This window comes from Porites lutea, chromosome 1 (assembly GCF_958299795.1).
Source record: "Porites lutea chromosome 1, jaPorLute2.1, whole genome shotgun sequence".
In the NCBI taxonomy this organism is placed as follows: domain Eukaryota; kingdom Metazoa; phylum Cnidaria; class Anthozoa; order Scleractinia; family Poritidae; genus Porites; species Porites lutea.
Genome location: NC_133201.1, coordinates 59,135,670 through 59,153,305, shown reverse-complemented (window position 1 = coordinate 59,153,305; position 17,636 = coordinate 59,135,670). Strand labels below are relative to the sequence as shown.

Here is a 17,636-nt window from a genome sequence, read left to right as displayed (position 1 = left end):
GGTGTTAAAGTTTCACGTCCTTGGCTTAAAGAACGAAGAATATTCACCCAAAATGTTTTTCTTGTTCACGCGCAAACGATACTTGAAGTGATCGAAATTTTTGTGCAATTTCACTCCTTGAGTTCGTATCGAAACGACCAGTTTCCTACACAACACTCCTTGAAAATTCTATACTACTTTAGCAACTGTAACTTACAAGTTTCTCCCTTGAAATAAAATAGACACCAATAAAAACAATAACATTTTGAACAAAATATGATATTGATTCTTTTATTCTAGGTATAGCAATAGCCTAGCCCCTGTACTACGGTACAAAAGCAAAAAAGGAGAAATGTACAACAATTCGATGTGTGCAAGTAAAAAATTCAGTACCCCCTATTTTAAAAAATTTAAAGCACTAATACTGGCCAGTATTTTTAGATTTAAAATCATCAATACTATTACGCTACCGTACTATCTTACACTGAACTAAGAGGGGTTAAAAAGCAACTTCTACCTTGCTAAAACCAATCCCAAAACTTGTAAATGGAACTAAAACTTGTAAAATTATTTGATCACTTCCACCATATGGTGCGGAACACACAACAGAGCGAGGCTCCAATTTAAGTGTGTCCTTACAGATAACCCACCCAGCCCAGGAGAGATTAACTACACCACCGGGGTCTACATCCCCTACTCTTTTGAAGAGTGGTGTGGATTCCTTTACGTCCCACAAGAACCAGATAAGTGTAAGTGCCGTGAGACGGGACCTACGGTTTTTCGTCCCTATCCGAGAAGACTAGAAAGTCTAACCATTTGCAGATGTCATTGCAAAGGCAGCATTTTCTCCTCAGTTATTTTAGAGACCCTGAGTGTTGGTCCTGCCGGGGTTTGAACCCGCGACCTCCCGCTTAGGAGACCGGCGCTCTCCCATCTGAGCTAACCAGGCGGCGGTTTAATGGAGCTAAACGCTTGACCTGTCTACGAAATCCTAAGACGCCGTCCACACGCACCCGGACATTTCTTAAACCGCGTATCTTAACCGGATTCGTCTGGACGGGGGCTTAAACTAATTACTTTTTCCAAAAGATTCGCTTTCAGTGAACGTGTGGACGGAATAAAAAAAACCCGGAATCGTGTGGACGTAGCCTTAGGCCCGTTTCAAACGTCGCGCTACTGCCGTGTCGGCGAACTCAAATGAATTTGACCCGGCAGTTCCACAGCAATAGCACGGGCGGAGTGGTTTCAACCGTCGAATTTAATTCAGTGCCGCCAAATTCAAAATAAAGAAAACGTCGCAATCACGCGCAGTAGAGTCAAAACACCTAAACACATACATTTTCATAATTTATGAATTGAGTTCGGCATGGCAATAGCGCGACGTTTGAAACAGGCCTTAGTGTGATCATTCGAACGAAAACTCACCAATGGTACTTTCATAAGGTGCTTTTTAAAGCACTTTTCAAACTGAGATTAGGGATTTTTATTTTTGTATTTTAATACTAAGATCGAGTGAGAGGAAAATGTTTATAGATGTAAGAATACCCAAGGGCTTTAGTGACATTTTTTCCACACACGTATGAATCTAACGTTGCTGGAACCAGTGGGACCCCTGGCAATCAGGGTTCCACCGAATACGACAAATCCAGCACCATTCAAATCTGCATCGAGTGCAGGTCATGTGATTGCATCCTTCTACAAAAGACAAGGGTACAAACAAAACATCAGTTAGTGTTACTATGACAACGGAATGAGGCAAATAGTAAAGATTTTGTACAACAATAGAGCTTATTAGAGCGGTTTTCACTTGACTGTCGAAAGGGATTGGTTTTGGTTTTGGTTTTACTACGCCCTTTGGTTGGCTAGTGTATTTACTTTGGTTTTGGTTTTACGACAGTCAAGTGAAAACCGCTCTATAGCCTATACACAGCCGTCTCTCTCTCTGATTTTAAGAAAGGAGCTGAAGCAACGACGACGGCAACGGCAACGGCAACGAGAACGACAATAAATTAATAGGTTTAGATTGGCAAAACAACTTTTTTAACAACTTTGCACGTGCATCACGCTTTTTTGTACATTTCTTTACCGTAGTTGCACGACTACAACGTGAAAATGCCTAATTTCACGTTTTGTCGAGAACAGGGGACACAAAACAACAATTTTCTTTCTCTTTTCCCGAATTTTGATACAAACTTTCAGAATTCAACTCCAAAGAAGTTTGCCAACATTTGACGAGTTAAACGAGATGGAATAAGTGTGATAAAGTTTGAGGCAGCGCGACTTCACTTTTTAAGTGACGTTTTTATAGCCGTCGCCGTGATCGTCGCTTAAGTTCTCTAAATTTGTTTGACTGGAGGAGGCAGCTGTACACATGCAGGCTAAGCTTATCACAACCAACTCTCGTTATCATGGGGTCACTCGGGATCGCTAGCTAGTGTCGCTAATAGAAGGAGTTGTTGCAGCCGGGTGGGAGCGGAATTTCCTTCAAAACGCGTTTGCAGTACAAGAGTATCCAGCCAACTTGACCGAAAAATACCGGTCAATAACGTAAAGTATATTGAGCATGGGTGTGATCTAACTAAAGAATCAGTTACTCCCCTTAGCAGTTTTGTATTCTCCCTCTTCTGCCAAGCTTCCCTTCAAAAATTCATTAAAATGTTCGCTTTCAGCGATAAAACTCAGCAAAAGAAGTAGACAATTAAATGTGACAAGTCTATGAAAACGATTAACAGCTTTACAAGGAGTGGGGGGTTCGGAGAACGATCAAAAGTACCAAGCTCACAGCCTCACACTGACCATGAAGTTGTATTTGAGCATCGGAACAGCTCTCCTTAGATCTCTTTATTTCTATACGTACAATATAGAACCCTTGGTCCCACAGGAAAAGAACCGGCGTAACAGGAAGTAGCGTTGTAAGTTGGGAAGGGAAGGGCTATACGGGGAAGTAACACCTGACTCACTAGAAGATAAGCTGCATACAAACCAAACTTAAGCTCTTAGCAGGAAATATCAAATGGAAACAGCAGCCACCAAAAACTGCGAAATTGCCTTTGGTGACAAAAACGCCAATGAGCCATACATTTTACGGATAAATTTCGAGTTCTTAACAGAGGATTTCTCTAAAACCATTCGTTATACTCAGGAACCGATTTTAAGAGATTACTAGTACTCCTATGCTCTTTCGACGTCTGAATGTTCATTAAGTTACTGATCACCGTCTCTATGTCAGTAAGATAACACCAGCAGCTAAGCCAGACAAAACAAAGGAAGAATCGTATTGATACTGGTTACTTACCATTTTTCTCCGTATTTGTCTGACATCCGGGACACTTCTTGCTGATTCTCTGGATGACTTGCTGGGCCTCAGCCTCCCAGCGCGCGCGTCTAGCATTTTCGGCGTTTACCTGATATCTCTGAGGAAACAGAAGCAAGTCAGAACTGAACATTCAAAGTTGCCCCTATAACAAAAATCGTCTGTACACTCTCACATTTTCCTTTTATAATTTGAATGAAGATAAGAAGTGACTATTTTGCAAGGAAATCAGCTCTCTATTCTTTGTTGCTCACACATTTAAAAAACAGTTGCCTGAGCTGGTTTGTTTAGCGAGGGGGGAAAAACTACGAAAACGCACGCTTCGCGAACAAACGAGCAGCAGTGAAGTTTGCACCTCATTCTCCTCGCGGCTTAGCCAATAATTTGTGCACAGTGAAACTGTCAAGTCAAAAAAGTAAAGAATGCACTTGACTTACACTTTGGCTGGCGGTAGAAGCAGAAGCTGATTGATTCTGACGACAAGAGTGTCCTTGCTGAAAGGGTTCCTTGCATTCTTTACAAAAATTCAGCTGAAATGAATACGAATGTCATATTAAATAATGGAATTCGAAAATGTGAAGTAGATCATTAAGAAAAGAAAGACTGAAAAAAGTCAGTCTTGCCGGGGTCTGAACACTAATGACCTCTGTGATAACAGTGCAGCACTCTAACAAATTGAATTAGCGAGCCAACTAGGAGCTGGTCATTTGGTTGGTAATATACCCGGGAAAGATGAATTATTGACATGAAATGAAGAATATTATGAATTTCATATATTGCAGGCCGGTTTCTCCAAGTATTTGCTGCTGACCAGTTTTTTGCCGAGGCGATGACTGTCTGATGGCGATGATGATGATGATAATAAAGATGGCAGGATTGTACTTGATTTTTAATGTATGGTCGGTATATTTGATGTCTTTCAACCTGATCTGTTTCTATTTGTTTGCTTGGCTCGAGCATCGCAAATGCGATGTTAGCATTTTATGAGGAGCGTTAACATTACAACAAGCATCCAGGAAATCAAACGTTATCTAGACTTACACTGCAAACATTACACCTAACAGACCGCATTCCTCGCTCGGGCAACAGTCCATTTCCACAACCGCGACCTGGGCACAACACACCACCCATATTTAGAACATATTCCTCGGTCCCAAATGTTTGATAACGGTTATACTGCAACAAGAGAAGTACTCAGATCATATGTTAAAATTCTAAATACACAATGATGGTTCTGATTTCAGAAGAAAGAATTGGTACAGTTAGTTTAATAGTTCGCCACCTTCTGTTTGTGCGAGAGGTCCACAGTTCGATTCCTGTGTGACCTCATCCTTCTATCGACTTCGTTCATTTCGGTAAAGCTTTAAGTCGCATTCAATGCTCGCAAATCTGAGCGCTGGCGGAGAGAGGGGGATAATGAGCTAATGTTATTTTAAAATTCACATAAAAACTACTTTGTACAACACTACAAACCTGATCTTCTCCAAGCACCCGAAAATGATGAGCCTCGGCAATAAGGGAATTTGTACAATTATCTACAGGAAAAATACACGCATAAGATCAAACATGTTAATGTAGAGTACACCAGTACTACCCCACGAGGAAGAACCTAAATTTTCCCACGTTAGCATAAACAGGTTCTTGGTAACTAGCAAACAAGGCCAATTAGGCTCTTGAATATTTTCGTACTTTCGGAAGAAAAACGTTACAACGCAGGTAAGAGAATGTAGCGCTGTCCAGCCTATTCCACATGTATGAGTCAGTATACCAAATAAGTAATTATGTAAAAATGACTACAATAAGAAGTGCATTGCAGTTGGAGTGATAAAACACTGATGTCTCCAAAGAGGGTCCCACATGTTAATTTATCTTATTTGCCCAAGTGTAAACATTTTTTTAGATTTCAGAAAAAAAGAACCTGCGCTTCAAAATTTTAGCCCGTTAACAGGTCCTTGTATAGAGGGGACTAACCGGCAAATTTTAGCCAAACAGGTTCTTTTAAAAACCCAGGTTCTTGTACTTGTTGGTTTGTACTGTACAATATATTCAGTTGTAGCGTATTAACCAAGGAGTAACTTCTTCCCTTCTCCACACTCTCTCTCACAGGGAGGGAGAGAGAGGAGTACTTGTACAACTTTGGGTGTGTTTAGAAAAAACAAACCACGTTGAAAGTCATTTTCAGTTTGGCCTTTCCTAGAATCTGTAAGCTGTTTATAAGTTTGAAGAGTGTCAAGAGGGTATAAAGCACAGAAAAGAAAACACTCATCTTTATAAAACAACCAACTTTAAGCAAATAAGTCAAGCCGGTAGGCCATGGTCTACGTTACACTTATTGCCCATGTAGTTAATATACACGTATCAGAGTAAACCATCCCAGGCCGGGCTTCAATACAGATATACTAGCTAGATATTATGCTTTATCCCAAAGAGCATTTGTGTGAAAAGCCTCTGACTTTGAATATCGCTCAGTGTGAAGGCATGGAAGAATGAACCAGTAGCCGACAGGAGAAGTAATTCTATAAACTTCAATACAGAGATGGCAAGTGTCGTTACAATATCCACAAATAAATTTGGATAGTTATCACCGCCTTGACGACTTCAGACATGGTTGCCACAGCCTGAGGTTTCTGAAATTCCCTGACTTTTTCCCGACAAATGTAAAATTTACCTGACCAACGGAATTAACAATTTCATACATTAGTCATGATAATGGACTCAACCCTTTCCTCACAACCATCCTCTCCACCCATTTATTTATGCTTTTTAAAAGCAAGACGCATGCAGCGTACATGAATTGAAGTTCGTTAACATAACGTACCAAAAATTGAAGATGTTCTCGAAAAGCCAACATCGGCTTGTCGTTCATTTTCACGAAAAATATTCTACCAATACATGTACAAAACGATTCATGTCTGTAAAATGTACAGAAGAATTTTAAATGTTAGAAAACAGTAAACGTATAGAGGAAAAAGAGTACACATGTTCTCTCAAAATTTCACTTTTCCCTGACTCAAAGTGAAATTCCCTGACTTTTCCCTGACCTTGAAGAAATTTTTCCCCGACCATTTCCTGACCTGTGGCAGCCATGTCAGAGATTTCTTTTAAACCAAACGCAAAAAAAAAAAAGAAAAGAAAGAGGGAGAAGAAGAAGAAATAAACAAGAGAGGAAATCAATTCACAATGTGCAAAGAAAAACGTTAAGGAAATTGCACATCACTGTAGATATTTTTTAAAGAAATAAACAAGCGGTAAAAAAGTTAACTTTATTTGAGAATTTTGGAGACAGAGAGTTCTGTTAGTGTAACACTAACACGTAACGTTTCGTTCACAGTCGGTCTTCTATATCTACCATAAGTATCATCGTGTTTTTTAAGTTGCACTGTCGGAACAAGTTGTTGGTATTGAAGGCAAGGCTGATTGGACAGCTATACTATGGATGAGTAATTTATCTGCCCAATATTTCGGTTAAGCAGAACTAACCTTCATCAGGAGCTAGAAAAGCTTGTGGGACGGTGATAGTTATTCGTCCTTTGATATTTTTCTTCAACTTATTGATTTCTATCACCGTTTTTAATTCCACCGAAAAATTACGCGCGAGTCATACACGCAAGCGTTACAAGTGAAATCAAATCACTGATCGGCGCGGCGGATCTGGTTCACGTCATAACAAAAACAAAAGGTCATTGTTCAGATATTGATCGACACATGCAAGGCAGCCAGCTTGAATGAAGACGGGAAAAACAGAGGAACGCTTTCGGCGGATAAAGATTTAATCTGGTGACTTGAATTACTTCGAAGAATCCTAGAAAATCTATCTCTTTGTGATTTACTATCGAAGAAGATTTACACCGGGCAAGTGCAAACTGAGAAATTGGGAAGATTAGTCGATCAATCGACTCCAGCGAGCTTCGATTCTGTTGTTGGTTTGAGCGCGACGGGAATCGAATTCAATCGAACACTCGTAAGGAAAGAAGATCGCTTTCTGGCAGATAACACAGCCACACGAAACAAATAAACGACAGAAACGACTTTTTGTAAGTATAATTTAATTTACTAACGTATAAACAGCCAAAAGCGACTTATTTATTAGAATAAAGGTTTAGACAAGCTCGAATCCGGAATTAGCATCCATTCGTAATATTTTAATCATTTACTTGCAACGTCGGATTCAATGCTGTTTACATCATCTGAATTCGCAATCGACCGAGAAAGCATGGATTCCTTTCGAAGCAGTTACAAATATAGCGATCTAAGAAATTGAATAAACTGAATTCGGAGATGTTTTTAATACCAGAAACAGAGGGAAGTCGCTTTCGAAGCGGTAATTTTGGATCGAAAGTCTATATCTATTGATTTACATAAAAGAAAGCTTTCGCTTTCCTTCAAAGACAAATCAAGTGACAGTTTTCAATTTCTTATGTTTCCGTGAGTTCTTTTTGTTTTGTAGTTTCTGAGTTTTCTTGGCCCTCGTAATATAAAGGCGTGCTTTCCTTTACAGCCCTTCAATGCTTTTTCGAAACCTCCGACTCGTACTATACTTGACGGTATAAGTTACACTTAGTTAATTTTGGCTAAAATCCACCGTGGCTTAAAGGGGCGGACAGTGTCATAGAGTTGATTAAATTTCGTGGTCTAAAATGTGCCGACTTATAATTCAATCTTTCTCGAACTAGAGTTGCTTCTAGATTACCAGTAAAATGAAATTAGCAGTGTAAGTAAATTAAAATTTCTGAAGAGAGAATTTAGGCGCAATGGGTCACAGTAGTATTGGGGTAAGCATTCAAAAGAGAAAGCTGGTCACTTTCTATTAAAAGGGGGATAATTAATTTTTGCCGAGATAATGTGTGATAAAGATCGTAACGGGAGGCAGAGGCTGGAAAGTGGTAAGTTTCAAATTATGGCCCGAAAGTGTTCACGTACTTTCAGTGAAGTGTTTGTTGCAAGAAAAGCAAGTTTGACTTTACCGTCCAAACAATAATAATACGGTATACAAAGTGACTGTATTGCATTTAAGTCACAAATTACTTTTTTATGTCAAAAAAATCAACTTGGCAAGACGTCACATTTGTGAAATTAAGTTTAACCGGATTTAAAATACCTGAAATAAAATGGCACCGCCGGACTGTAGACAAAGGTCAAATCGCGTCGACCAACCTCTCAGTGAACTAAGGATATTTGCAGAGGAAGCTTCTGATAGCCTACTCTGCTACCGCAGGGTGCTGATAGCGGGGAGGGAAACTCTTAATGTACTTGGTCGAATAAGAAACTTAAGCAAATGTCCAATCACCCAAAAAACAGCACCCTAGTAATGCGAAACGTGTAGTTCATTTCCATAGGTACCACCTAAAAAATCCAAAATTTATGCTTCACCAATTCTTTTATGGTCAACAGCCACGATGGCTATAATGGATGCACAATAATCCCATTTAGGCTGTAAAGCTTGTGGTCCTTTCAGTGCAGCAAGTGGTGTCAGATCTTCTGGCATTCTCTTCTCTTGAAATGCGTTCCAGAAGGATCATTCCTAAGTCAAACGCTTTAAACCAGACGCCTTACATAAGAGGATTTCGTCTTTTCCAACCGTACGGTCGTCAACATATTGCAGGAGTAAAACACCTCTATATAGACACCAAAGGGACAGAACCAAGTGTCCGCTTTACAGAGGTGTCCGTATTATAGAGGTAGGGAATGTATGATTTTTGGCATTTCTGGGACCAAACGAACTTTCCGTAATAGAGAGGTGTCCGTAAGGAGAGGTTAGACTGTAACACGTGCTCAATTTTTTCTCAACAGCCTAAGGACGGTTGCCATGGCGACAGCCGATTCCCACACAAGTACGATGACCCTAGGGGAGGGGGAGAAGAGTACTGTTGTTCACATTGAGGTGACCCCCCAACAACAGCAACAGGCAATGGTCTCAAAACCCTTGGAAGCGGCAAGTATGGAAGACGCTGGGGGAACAGTGAACTCGTCACGGTGGTCTGATACAGAAACAATGACACTGTTGAGTTTATGGAGGGCAAATTACCGTTTGATCAAAGGCAAGAAACGGAACTACCAAGAGTGGAATATGATCGCTAGAGAATTTAACCGGCGGGTCGCTCATTGCTCACTAGGTCCCAGAACAGGCAATCAGTGTAAAGTACGAATAAAGAATCTGCTGGCAGAATACAACAGAACAAAGGACCAACTGCCACATTCATTTCCATATCACGATATCTTAAAGGAGATTATTGCCAACAAAGGAGCGCCATTTAATCACGATGATGTAGTGCGAATCAACATTCCATTGGAAATGTGTGATGCCAGTATGAGTTCAGCAACGGTTGTTACCGCTTCCCCTGCTGCAAGTCTGATTACACTGCCACCAGATAACACCACACCCAAAGCCTTGCGCCCCATCGCACCAGCACCCCCGATCACGCCCCTGAATGCCCCCATAGCCAATCACGTGGGGCAGGTACAGATGCAGGTGTACACAGAGGGCACCACACCCACACCGGGGGTCACAGCATCTCAGAATGCTCCCAGCGACGAAGAATCATCTGAAGAAGACAGCCCCTTGGAAGAGACGCTAGTATCGGGCGTTAAAAGACCTCACTGGCACAACACACTCAGTGATTTCTTACCTACCCGGAAAAAGCCCAGGAAGAACCCAAGACCAGTGAAAATGACTCAAAGTAGGCAAGACGATCTCAGCATGATCGCTATTTTGCGGGAATTTTTAGAAGACAGCCGCAAAAGGGAGGAGGATTTGTTCAAGAGAATTCTGCAGCAGCAGTTAGAAGCGGAAAGTAGATACCAACAATTTACGCTCGATGTGCTCAAGGAGATTGGAAAAATGTTTAAAAAGGAGTGATATTCAGACCCGGCTTACGTTATATTTGGAGAATATTCGACTCTCCTGAAAACAAGCATTATTTTTATATATCCTACGCCTGAATCAAAACACACTAGAATTTGACATGGCTTGTTTCTCAGAGAGCATAAACTCAGGCCGACTATTACTTATGTATACAACTTTATGAAACCTTTTGTCGTTGAGTTTCAGCAGAACTAGCTGGTCAAAAATTTTACCGTTAAACATCTTTCATTATTTATCTTTATTTTGTTCAAGCTGTTTGCACAGTTATCTCACCTGAGCTTCCAGGACATGGCAGAGTGTACCCATAACTCTCGTGTTGTACAAATTGTCTGTCATTTAATTTTGTTGTGCAGTACACCTCAAAGCAGTCCAGGCATATCGCGTGTTTATCTTGACAAGGGAAAACAAGAATGGTTTCCCTGTAGAAGATAAAATGAGCAAGTTTTAAGGTGTCTTCCATTAGCTCAACTTTGATTAGCTTTCATTTACTGCAATGGAGATGCCAAAAAGAGACAATGATGACGATGATGTTGATCACTAAGACAACGACGACGACGATGATGATGATGATGATGATGTTGGTGAGGTTGATAAATAATGCCATCGGAAAAGGAGGGTGACCTGACGGGAACACGTGAAGAGGCAAGTTTTTCTGTCTTTTTCACAGCCATAAGATTTGTCTGTTAGCTCCTTTAGGTCCTTTTACAGACATGTACTTCAACTAGTGAAATCCGTGACCCTTTCATATACCTGAAGCCTAAAAAATGGTACCCCTTTTGGGCGGAGCCTCTCCACATAGGCCATGTTAGAGAGTATCGTCCCCAAGTCAAAGGGCGAGAAAGCACATGAGCAGAGGACAACGGATGGAGGATAGGTACATGTATATGTTGTAGTTAATTTTTTATCTCAAGTAATTTTTGTTTTTCTTTTGTTTTTGGGTATGTTAATGTATGCTAATGAAGTTGACACAAAAGAAAAAGAAAAATTACCTGAGATAAAAGTTAACTACAACTTGTACAATACAAGCGCTGGGGTTACTAGAAGTTGAAAACTACTGGTGGATCAATGGCTGCTTGTTTCAAAAACATGATCCCCAACGATTGCATCTTTCACAGTATTTAATTTCTTTCTTTCCTTCCTTTTTTTTTTCACTGAGGATTTTCACTCTTGTGTTTTGTCATGAAAATGTTAAAACAAAGCAAAATAGATCATAATCAACTCAGCCAAAACATAGTTTACATATCTATTTATACAATTAAGATAATTGTGGTTTCACGACAGTTGGTTTTCAGTGTATCAGGAGCCAAAAAACCTGCAAAGTTATCATACTTCATTGTAAAAGGTTCACTTATTATCAGTGTTCCATTTAAATGAGTACTGCATACTTACTTGGTGTCTGTGCAAGCTAAGCAGGGAACGTCTCTTGTATTTGGACGAACTAAAGGAAGGGCTACACATCTGTCTCCTTCATCAGTTGGGTGTTGAGCACATTTAAAGTAAAAAACCTGTGAAAGAATTCATGAAGAAAAAAACATGTACAGGCAAATTAAGTATGCAGAATTTTGGGGAGATCCCATGATATTTTGTAATATTTCAGAAATCTGCCGACACAGTACGCAGACAACTTGGAGACCTCACTCAGAAGATCAATTGATGCAGCTATCAGCCCTGTGTACACAAGTCGAAAGATCAAGAACAAAACTGTAAAATTTTAAGAAAGTGGCAGAACAAACTTTACGTGATTTCTGTAGAGAAAATTAGGTATAAAACAAAGTTCATTAGATTCACATCAAAATTACAATGTAGACTATTTAAGAGGTTGTGCATGCTGATTAACAGTTTAATACTTTGTAGAGTTACTAAATGAATGTTTAAATTTGTTGCTTTGCAAAGGTTATGCAATTTGTGATTAAAAACCCAGAGGGATTTCTTATGGATTATGTAACCCATTGCCATCCCATACAAAATACCAGAAGCCCTGAAATGATGAAAGTAAATCTGAGGGGATTTGATACCAAAAAAAACAGTCGACAACAACATGTACATGTAAGAAGTTACATGAGTGAAGTTATTAGATAAGGCTGCTACAGGGTACACCCACTATACACTGTATGTACAAAAATTAACCTTCATCTTCATAATTTACATAAAGAATAGCAATACTCACTGTTTACAAACATTGCTTATTTGTTTTTCAAATTTTTAACAAGTGAAACAGTAAGAAAATTAATTTGTTACAAGAACCAACATGGTACTCTGGTTGACACATTAATATCAATAGGTGACGTCAGTTTGAGTATTGCTTTACAGCCCACCCCAGGCTAAACACACATTTTAAAACAGTTTATATAGCCAATACCGCTGTATCTCCTTCACATCTTGGACTTTTGCATGATCCTCTTATTCTAGCAGGCTTCAGAACATCATCCCAGCTGTTAGGGTCCTGTGTACAAGGTAAGAAATGAAATAAGAACTGGGTAGCCTGTGGTGGACCTATTGACACATGACAAAAAGAGTCTGCTGACAAAAGTCTGAAACTTCACTTATGGTACGGGGAAAAACTTAGGCAACATTTAAGAAGGTCAGTAGCTGTCCAGACATGGTCTGTGATTGAAGAACGAAACAATAGATAATTCAACACAAACAATACCCCTAGCCCTAAATACAAAAGAAGCTACTGCTTTTATATTTAGGCCAATGAAAACAGAGGTCATAACCGTCTGGAAGTACTACTCAACATTCTACGACAAATTAGGGAACTACATTTTGTGGTAAGTTTAGCAAAAAAGCTCCATTTTTTAAAGTTTTGACTACATCTAATTGGACCGAAAATTGATTGATTTTTTTTCAATACAGAACTGGAAAAGGAAGACAATGGTGGAATTAGAACTTATTTTTATGGTCTGTCGTTTGCTTCCAGTCTGGAAGAACAGCAGGTTGAATGCAAACATAAAAAAAATTGATGTGAAAGAAATGGTGCCTCATTACTTTTCATTGATATCTGCTTACATGACAGTCTTGCAAAGACACCGTATAAGCTAGATGTTGCAAGTCAATATAAAAATCATGAAATCAAGATGTTAAATTTATTGTATCTGAGGGCAGTTTGTTCATGAAAAGGCAGAGTCATGATCATCTTAAGTATTGCCATGATACTTAATTGCTTAATCAGTGTTTTCTGTATACTATAAATAGCAGTGGAATATGTTTTGTGGAAAATGGCAGACTCTCTGAAATAGGATATGACTGTCCAGAGAACCTCTAGTGAAAGCAGACGTGCAGCAGGAATAACAGAGTATATATCCTGTTAAGTGTTTCAAATAGCCCCAAATCTAAATATTAGTGCAAGAATGAGTTTATCTATATCAGAGATTTTGAAGCCATTCAAAAAACTCGCAGTCGTGTATTATCAGTTTAAAAACTCTCGGCTTCACCTCAAGTTTTTAACCCTGATAATACGCTCCTACTAGTTGTTTTGTAAACATTACATAAAAACCTACTAAGTAGGAAGTGATTGGGAAAGCAATAGGCAGAAGAAGGGAGGAGTTTAAGAATGCATGCAGATATATAAAAGAGAGAAAGAATGAGAGCTGGCGAAATATAATGCAAAAAAGGCCTTATTAAGACCTGGCCTCCTCAGACCAGGGCCGAGTTGCTCCAAGGCTGATTAGCGCTTAACCGGGTTTCTTTATATGCGTTCAAAAGCATTTTCTCAGATAATTTTCTGTGCTAGTTTTAGAGCTTCCAATCATCAACTTGTAGACAAAAAGAATTAAAGCTGAAATGCTTTTTAAGCTTTCAAATCTTAATTCAAATATCGCACTAACCCTGGGTTATCTTAACCCAGCTTTGAACAACTCGGCCCAGATTGTCAGTACAGCTAAAGCACAATGCTACGTTTTTGATCTGTGACTTGTATTAAATTTTCCATAGATTTTACTTTTAATTCTACACGGGAAATTATAGAGAGCTTTCCATCCTAAAAATTAGGTTACATTACGTTAGGTTTAACATTCAACCATGCAAGAAAATAACTGAAGACCTTGTTAAAATTGTAACTAAAAAACTAAATACCCATACCTGATAGAGAACCATTGCTCCTTCACGACAGCGTGAACAACAAACCCTCAGCTTTCCTGGGGTAATATCTTTACAAGTTTTGCAGTAAACAAAATAGCTTGCTCGGCGAGGCTGATTTGCAGATGCTGAAAAGTATGGAACAAAGCAATGCTTCAAGTGTGAAACTGACAATGGTATTTCTAATTCTTTGCCACCATTATTCTGAATTTTTGTACACAGGTTTTTCTCTATTTGTCATGCAAGAGAAAACCCACATTGCTATCTGAAAAGAGCATGAGACATAGAGAGCTTTGTAGTGTCTGCTATTGTCGCCTAGGCAAAGATGGATGTTACGACTCTAAAGAATGAAATGATGAATGGTCAAAATCTGTATCATCGCATCAAATACCAGGATTATACAAATATATTTTTCTTTTATCGGAAAGGCAAACAATACTGCCAGTAGCCAAAGTTTGTTGGTAATCTTTCATCACGTAAAAGGCATTTGGTGTAACAATATATAATAATTATAATATTATAATAATGATCAAATATTTATCCAGGATAAAAGGAAGGATAAAACACTCAGTGAAGTAGTCAGGCAATGCAGTGAAATTATAAACATTACTATAGTAAGAAGGTGTTACGTCCATCTGTACCATTCTCTGCAGCTCCTTCTTCCATCTCCTCTCCAACAGTATCAAGACAAACTTTGGACAATGGGGTTGCTGCACCCCTAGTTTGCCTTGCAGACCAGCGACCTCCACGCACAGCATGAATGACACTTTGGTTGGGAATATCTGCATCCTGATAAATCAAATCATTATCATAATCAATGATAATAATGATCATTTTTAACAGAGGGTTTCACAAGTTATAGGTTTGGTAGTATGAATCTGGGAATTAAAGATAAATAAAAATTGGAGAGACAAAATATTATGATATCATTGCAAAATTAAAGTATAAAGCAGAGAACACCTGCTAACTTTTTTTAACTCAAAGGCATAAGTTATTTGTCCTGAGAGGATTTTTCATAGAGAACCCATATTGTATATGCAGACCTCTGAAGTTTTCCAAATGCATTTGAAGTCTTCATAATTATATGCATGTACAGCCTCGTCTCTGCTGTTTTCCATTCTTATGGGATCAAAGATTTCAGGGAAAAGTACTTTTCTTTTTTTTAATTGGTTTGAGTTTATTTTACAGACCTCCAAGAAGATATAGTCTCTTGTCTCTCATACATAACAGATCTGCTGGAAAACATTTGGTTCCAGAACAGTTTTGTCTTATACGTTATGGGACGGGCAAGGTTTGGGGACACCTACAATTACTTGACTGTATATACATTTAACCAAGATCAATGTATATTAAAGGGTACCTTTAGTCTGAGGTCATCCTTTAGTTCTCGCCCAGCAAATACAATTCTAATATCTTTAGGATCTACTCCCTGTCTCTGACCAATCTCCTCTTTTAATTTTAACACATTCCACTGGGGTTCGATTTGGACTGGTATGTTCGTACTGGAGTTGAATCTCACAAAGATAGTAAGTTTTCGAATTCTTGCAGATGCCATGTTTGAGAGATCTTATAACATTTGTACCTGCAAAAAAAATATTCTATATTCTGTTCTATTCTATTCTTGCCATAGATTCAACCCAATGACACCTGAAACACCAATGAATGCCCATGTGGATCAATGTCTCTTGTTAATGTACCACTTGTGACATCATCAGTTTAAACAGTCATACATGTGGATGACTTTGACCTGTGACTTGTGCAGGGGGGTGGGAGATCTTCCAAACCATACCTGAATGAGCACAATTCAGTTACACAGCCAGAGACGACTTAAGTAGACTTAAAAATTTGTTTTTTCTGAATATCAGTTTCCAGAGAAGCATCGTGATTCATTGTTGACCTAATCTTGAATGATATATATGGAGAAACAGAGGGAGAGTAGCAAGTCAATAGCAAGCTGGATGGTATAAAGCCTGAACCTATTGTTTTCTTGACCTCTGCCTGTCTTCGCAGTAGACCATAGTAGCTGGGCACAACTAAGTCAACATAGGGTGCGTTTGTCAGTCAAAAACAAAGTGCCAAAGAACGGTGAAAAAATGACTCATTTGTAAATAAAATTCAGAGATGCTTCTTTAACTTATCAGATGAGCAAATGAGATGCTTTAGTCAATAAATCTAAAAAGTAGCCTAAGAAAAGTGTTCCTTCACAAATGCAATTAAGCCCAATACCCTCTGATCAAATCCGAACTAAGGTTTTCAGTGTTGTCAACAAAACGCGGAAATGACCGATTGATAAATGAGTCTAAAGGCTACTTCCTGTTTTTAGGAACAAAGCACCAACAGTACTACTTTGTTGTAACGAAAACAGTTATCATATGGTCTTAGCTTCAAAATTTCTTGCTTTAAACCACATACAGGAAATTTAAGTACATGGTTGATTGTCAACGATTTTGGTGGCCCAAAATTCCCAATTGATTTTGCAAACATTCAGAATATTCTGCCAAACCATTCAAAGATTCAGGAAGAGCGCAGGATCGGACAGATTGTACGCCAAATTCAAAGAAACCTATCTTGATGAAGCCCCAAACAAACGGACTATGTCTTCTTAATGTATTTCAAAACAGTTTGACAATCGATTTGTCAAAAAATATAGACAAAATACGATGTTTAAACTTGATTATATTATGACAGCCAACCATAGTTGCATATAGCGAGCTGAGAAACAGCTGAATGATGAGCACAGATCTCGGGCCAAATATTCCATATGAAATGGGAATTCACTAAAAATTGCTGTTACAAACAACGAATCGTACTTTTAACGTATACTTTGCTTACCTTGATACCTGCCAAGTGCAAAAGTCAGGTCAAAATTACGCTGGGAAGACAAACCATCGGCCGCGAACTCCCGAATCTCCTTATCAGCGAAAAAAAATCAATCAGATTCCTTTTACAAGGGGGTAGGGGAGGGAAAGTTTTAATGACTTCCCTGCTTCCCAGTCTCTTATCAGAGGAGGAAGACGCGGTTTGGCGGGAATCGGACTGTTCCGAGAGATTATGCACCTATCAATGTAAACCCCGTGGGGGGGGGGGGGGGGGGGGGGGAGTGCGGGCAAGGGGTGGGGATTTGACAGATTTTAAAATTTTTCGATCAAATTCCCCAGGGTGGGAAACGAAAGTTCAATCAAAAGTGTCAAAAAAGCCCCTACCCCAGGGGAAAAAATGTAAACAAACAATGCTATAATACTATATAAAACGAATAAAAGAACATTTCAAACACGTCGTTACTACTTTTATTTACGGTTAACGGAAGCTCCATTAAATTACTCGCCGTAATTAAGTATTTTCTCTCTCCATTAGCATATCTTATCTTGAACAACAAAATCACTCCAGGAAGATTGACCGTGCTAT

At 39.0% G+C, this 17,636-nt stretch overlaps 2 protein-coding genes across 2 annotated transcripts; one reads left to right on the top strand and one right to left on the bottom strand.

The window, feature by feature from the left end:
• Positions 1-242: 242 nt before the first annotated feature.
• LOC140923466 (E3 ubiquitin-protein ligase parkin-like) lies at positions 243-15,789 on the bottom strand. The gene is made up of 11 exons (XM_073373559.1): positions 15,592-15,789; positions 14,873-15,020; positions 14,235-14,359; positions 12,514-12,597; positions 11,544-11,659; positions 10,428-10,573; positions 4,766-4,827; positions 4,334-4,468; positions 3,730-3,822; positions 3,275-3,392; positions 243-1,674 (listed from the first exon to the last, which is right to left on the bottom strand). The coding sequence occupies exons 1-11, from the start codon at positions 15,784-15,786 to the stop codon at positions 1,565-1,567; spliced, it is 1,332 nt and encodes a 443-aa protein (XP_073229660.1). The 5' UTR covers positions 15,787-15,789; the 3' UTR covers positions 243-1,564.
• LOC140923455 (uncharacterized) lies at positions 7,010-10,369 on the top strand. The gene is made up of 2 exons (XM_073373551.1): positions 7,010-7,326; positions 9,083-10,369. The coding sequence occupies exon 2, from the start codon at positions 9,099-9,101 to the stop codon at positions 10,146-10,148; it is 1,050 nt and encodes a 349-aa protein (XP_073229652.1). The 5' UTR covers positions 7,010-7,326; positions 9,083-9,098; the 3' UTR covers positions 10,149-10,369.
• Positions 15,790-17,636: the final 1,847 nt, after the last annotated feature.

Excerpts from the sequence above, each read along its gene's own strand:
- LOC140923466 (XM_073373559.1), bottom strand. The coding sequence starts at position 15,786 with ATGGCATCTGCAAGAATTCGAAAACTTACTATCTTTGTGAGATTCAAC. Across the intron at positions 12,598-14,234 it reads GAGCAATGGTTCTCTATCAG|GACCCTAACAGCTGGGATGA; the intron begins GTATGGGTATTT and ends CCTTGTACACAG. Across the intron at positions 1,675-3,274 it reads GACAAATACGGAGAAAAATG|AAGGATGCAATCACATGACC; the intron begins GTAAGTAACCAG and ends TGTCTTTTGTAG.
- LOC140923455 (XM_073373551.1), top strand. The coding sequence starts at position 9,099 with ATGGCGACAGCCGATTCCCACACAAGTACGATGACCCTAGGGGAGGGG.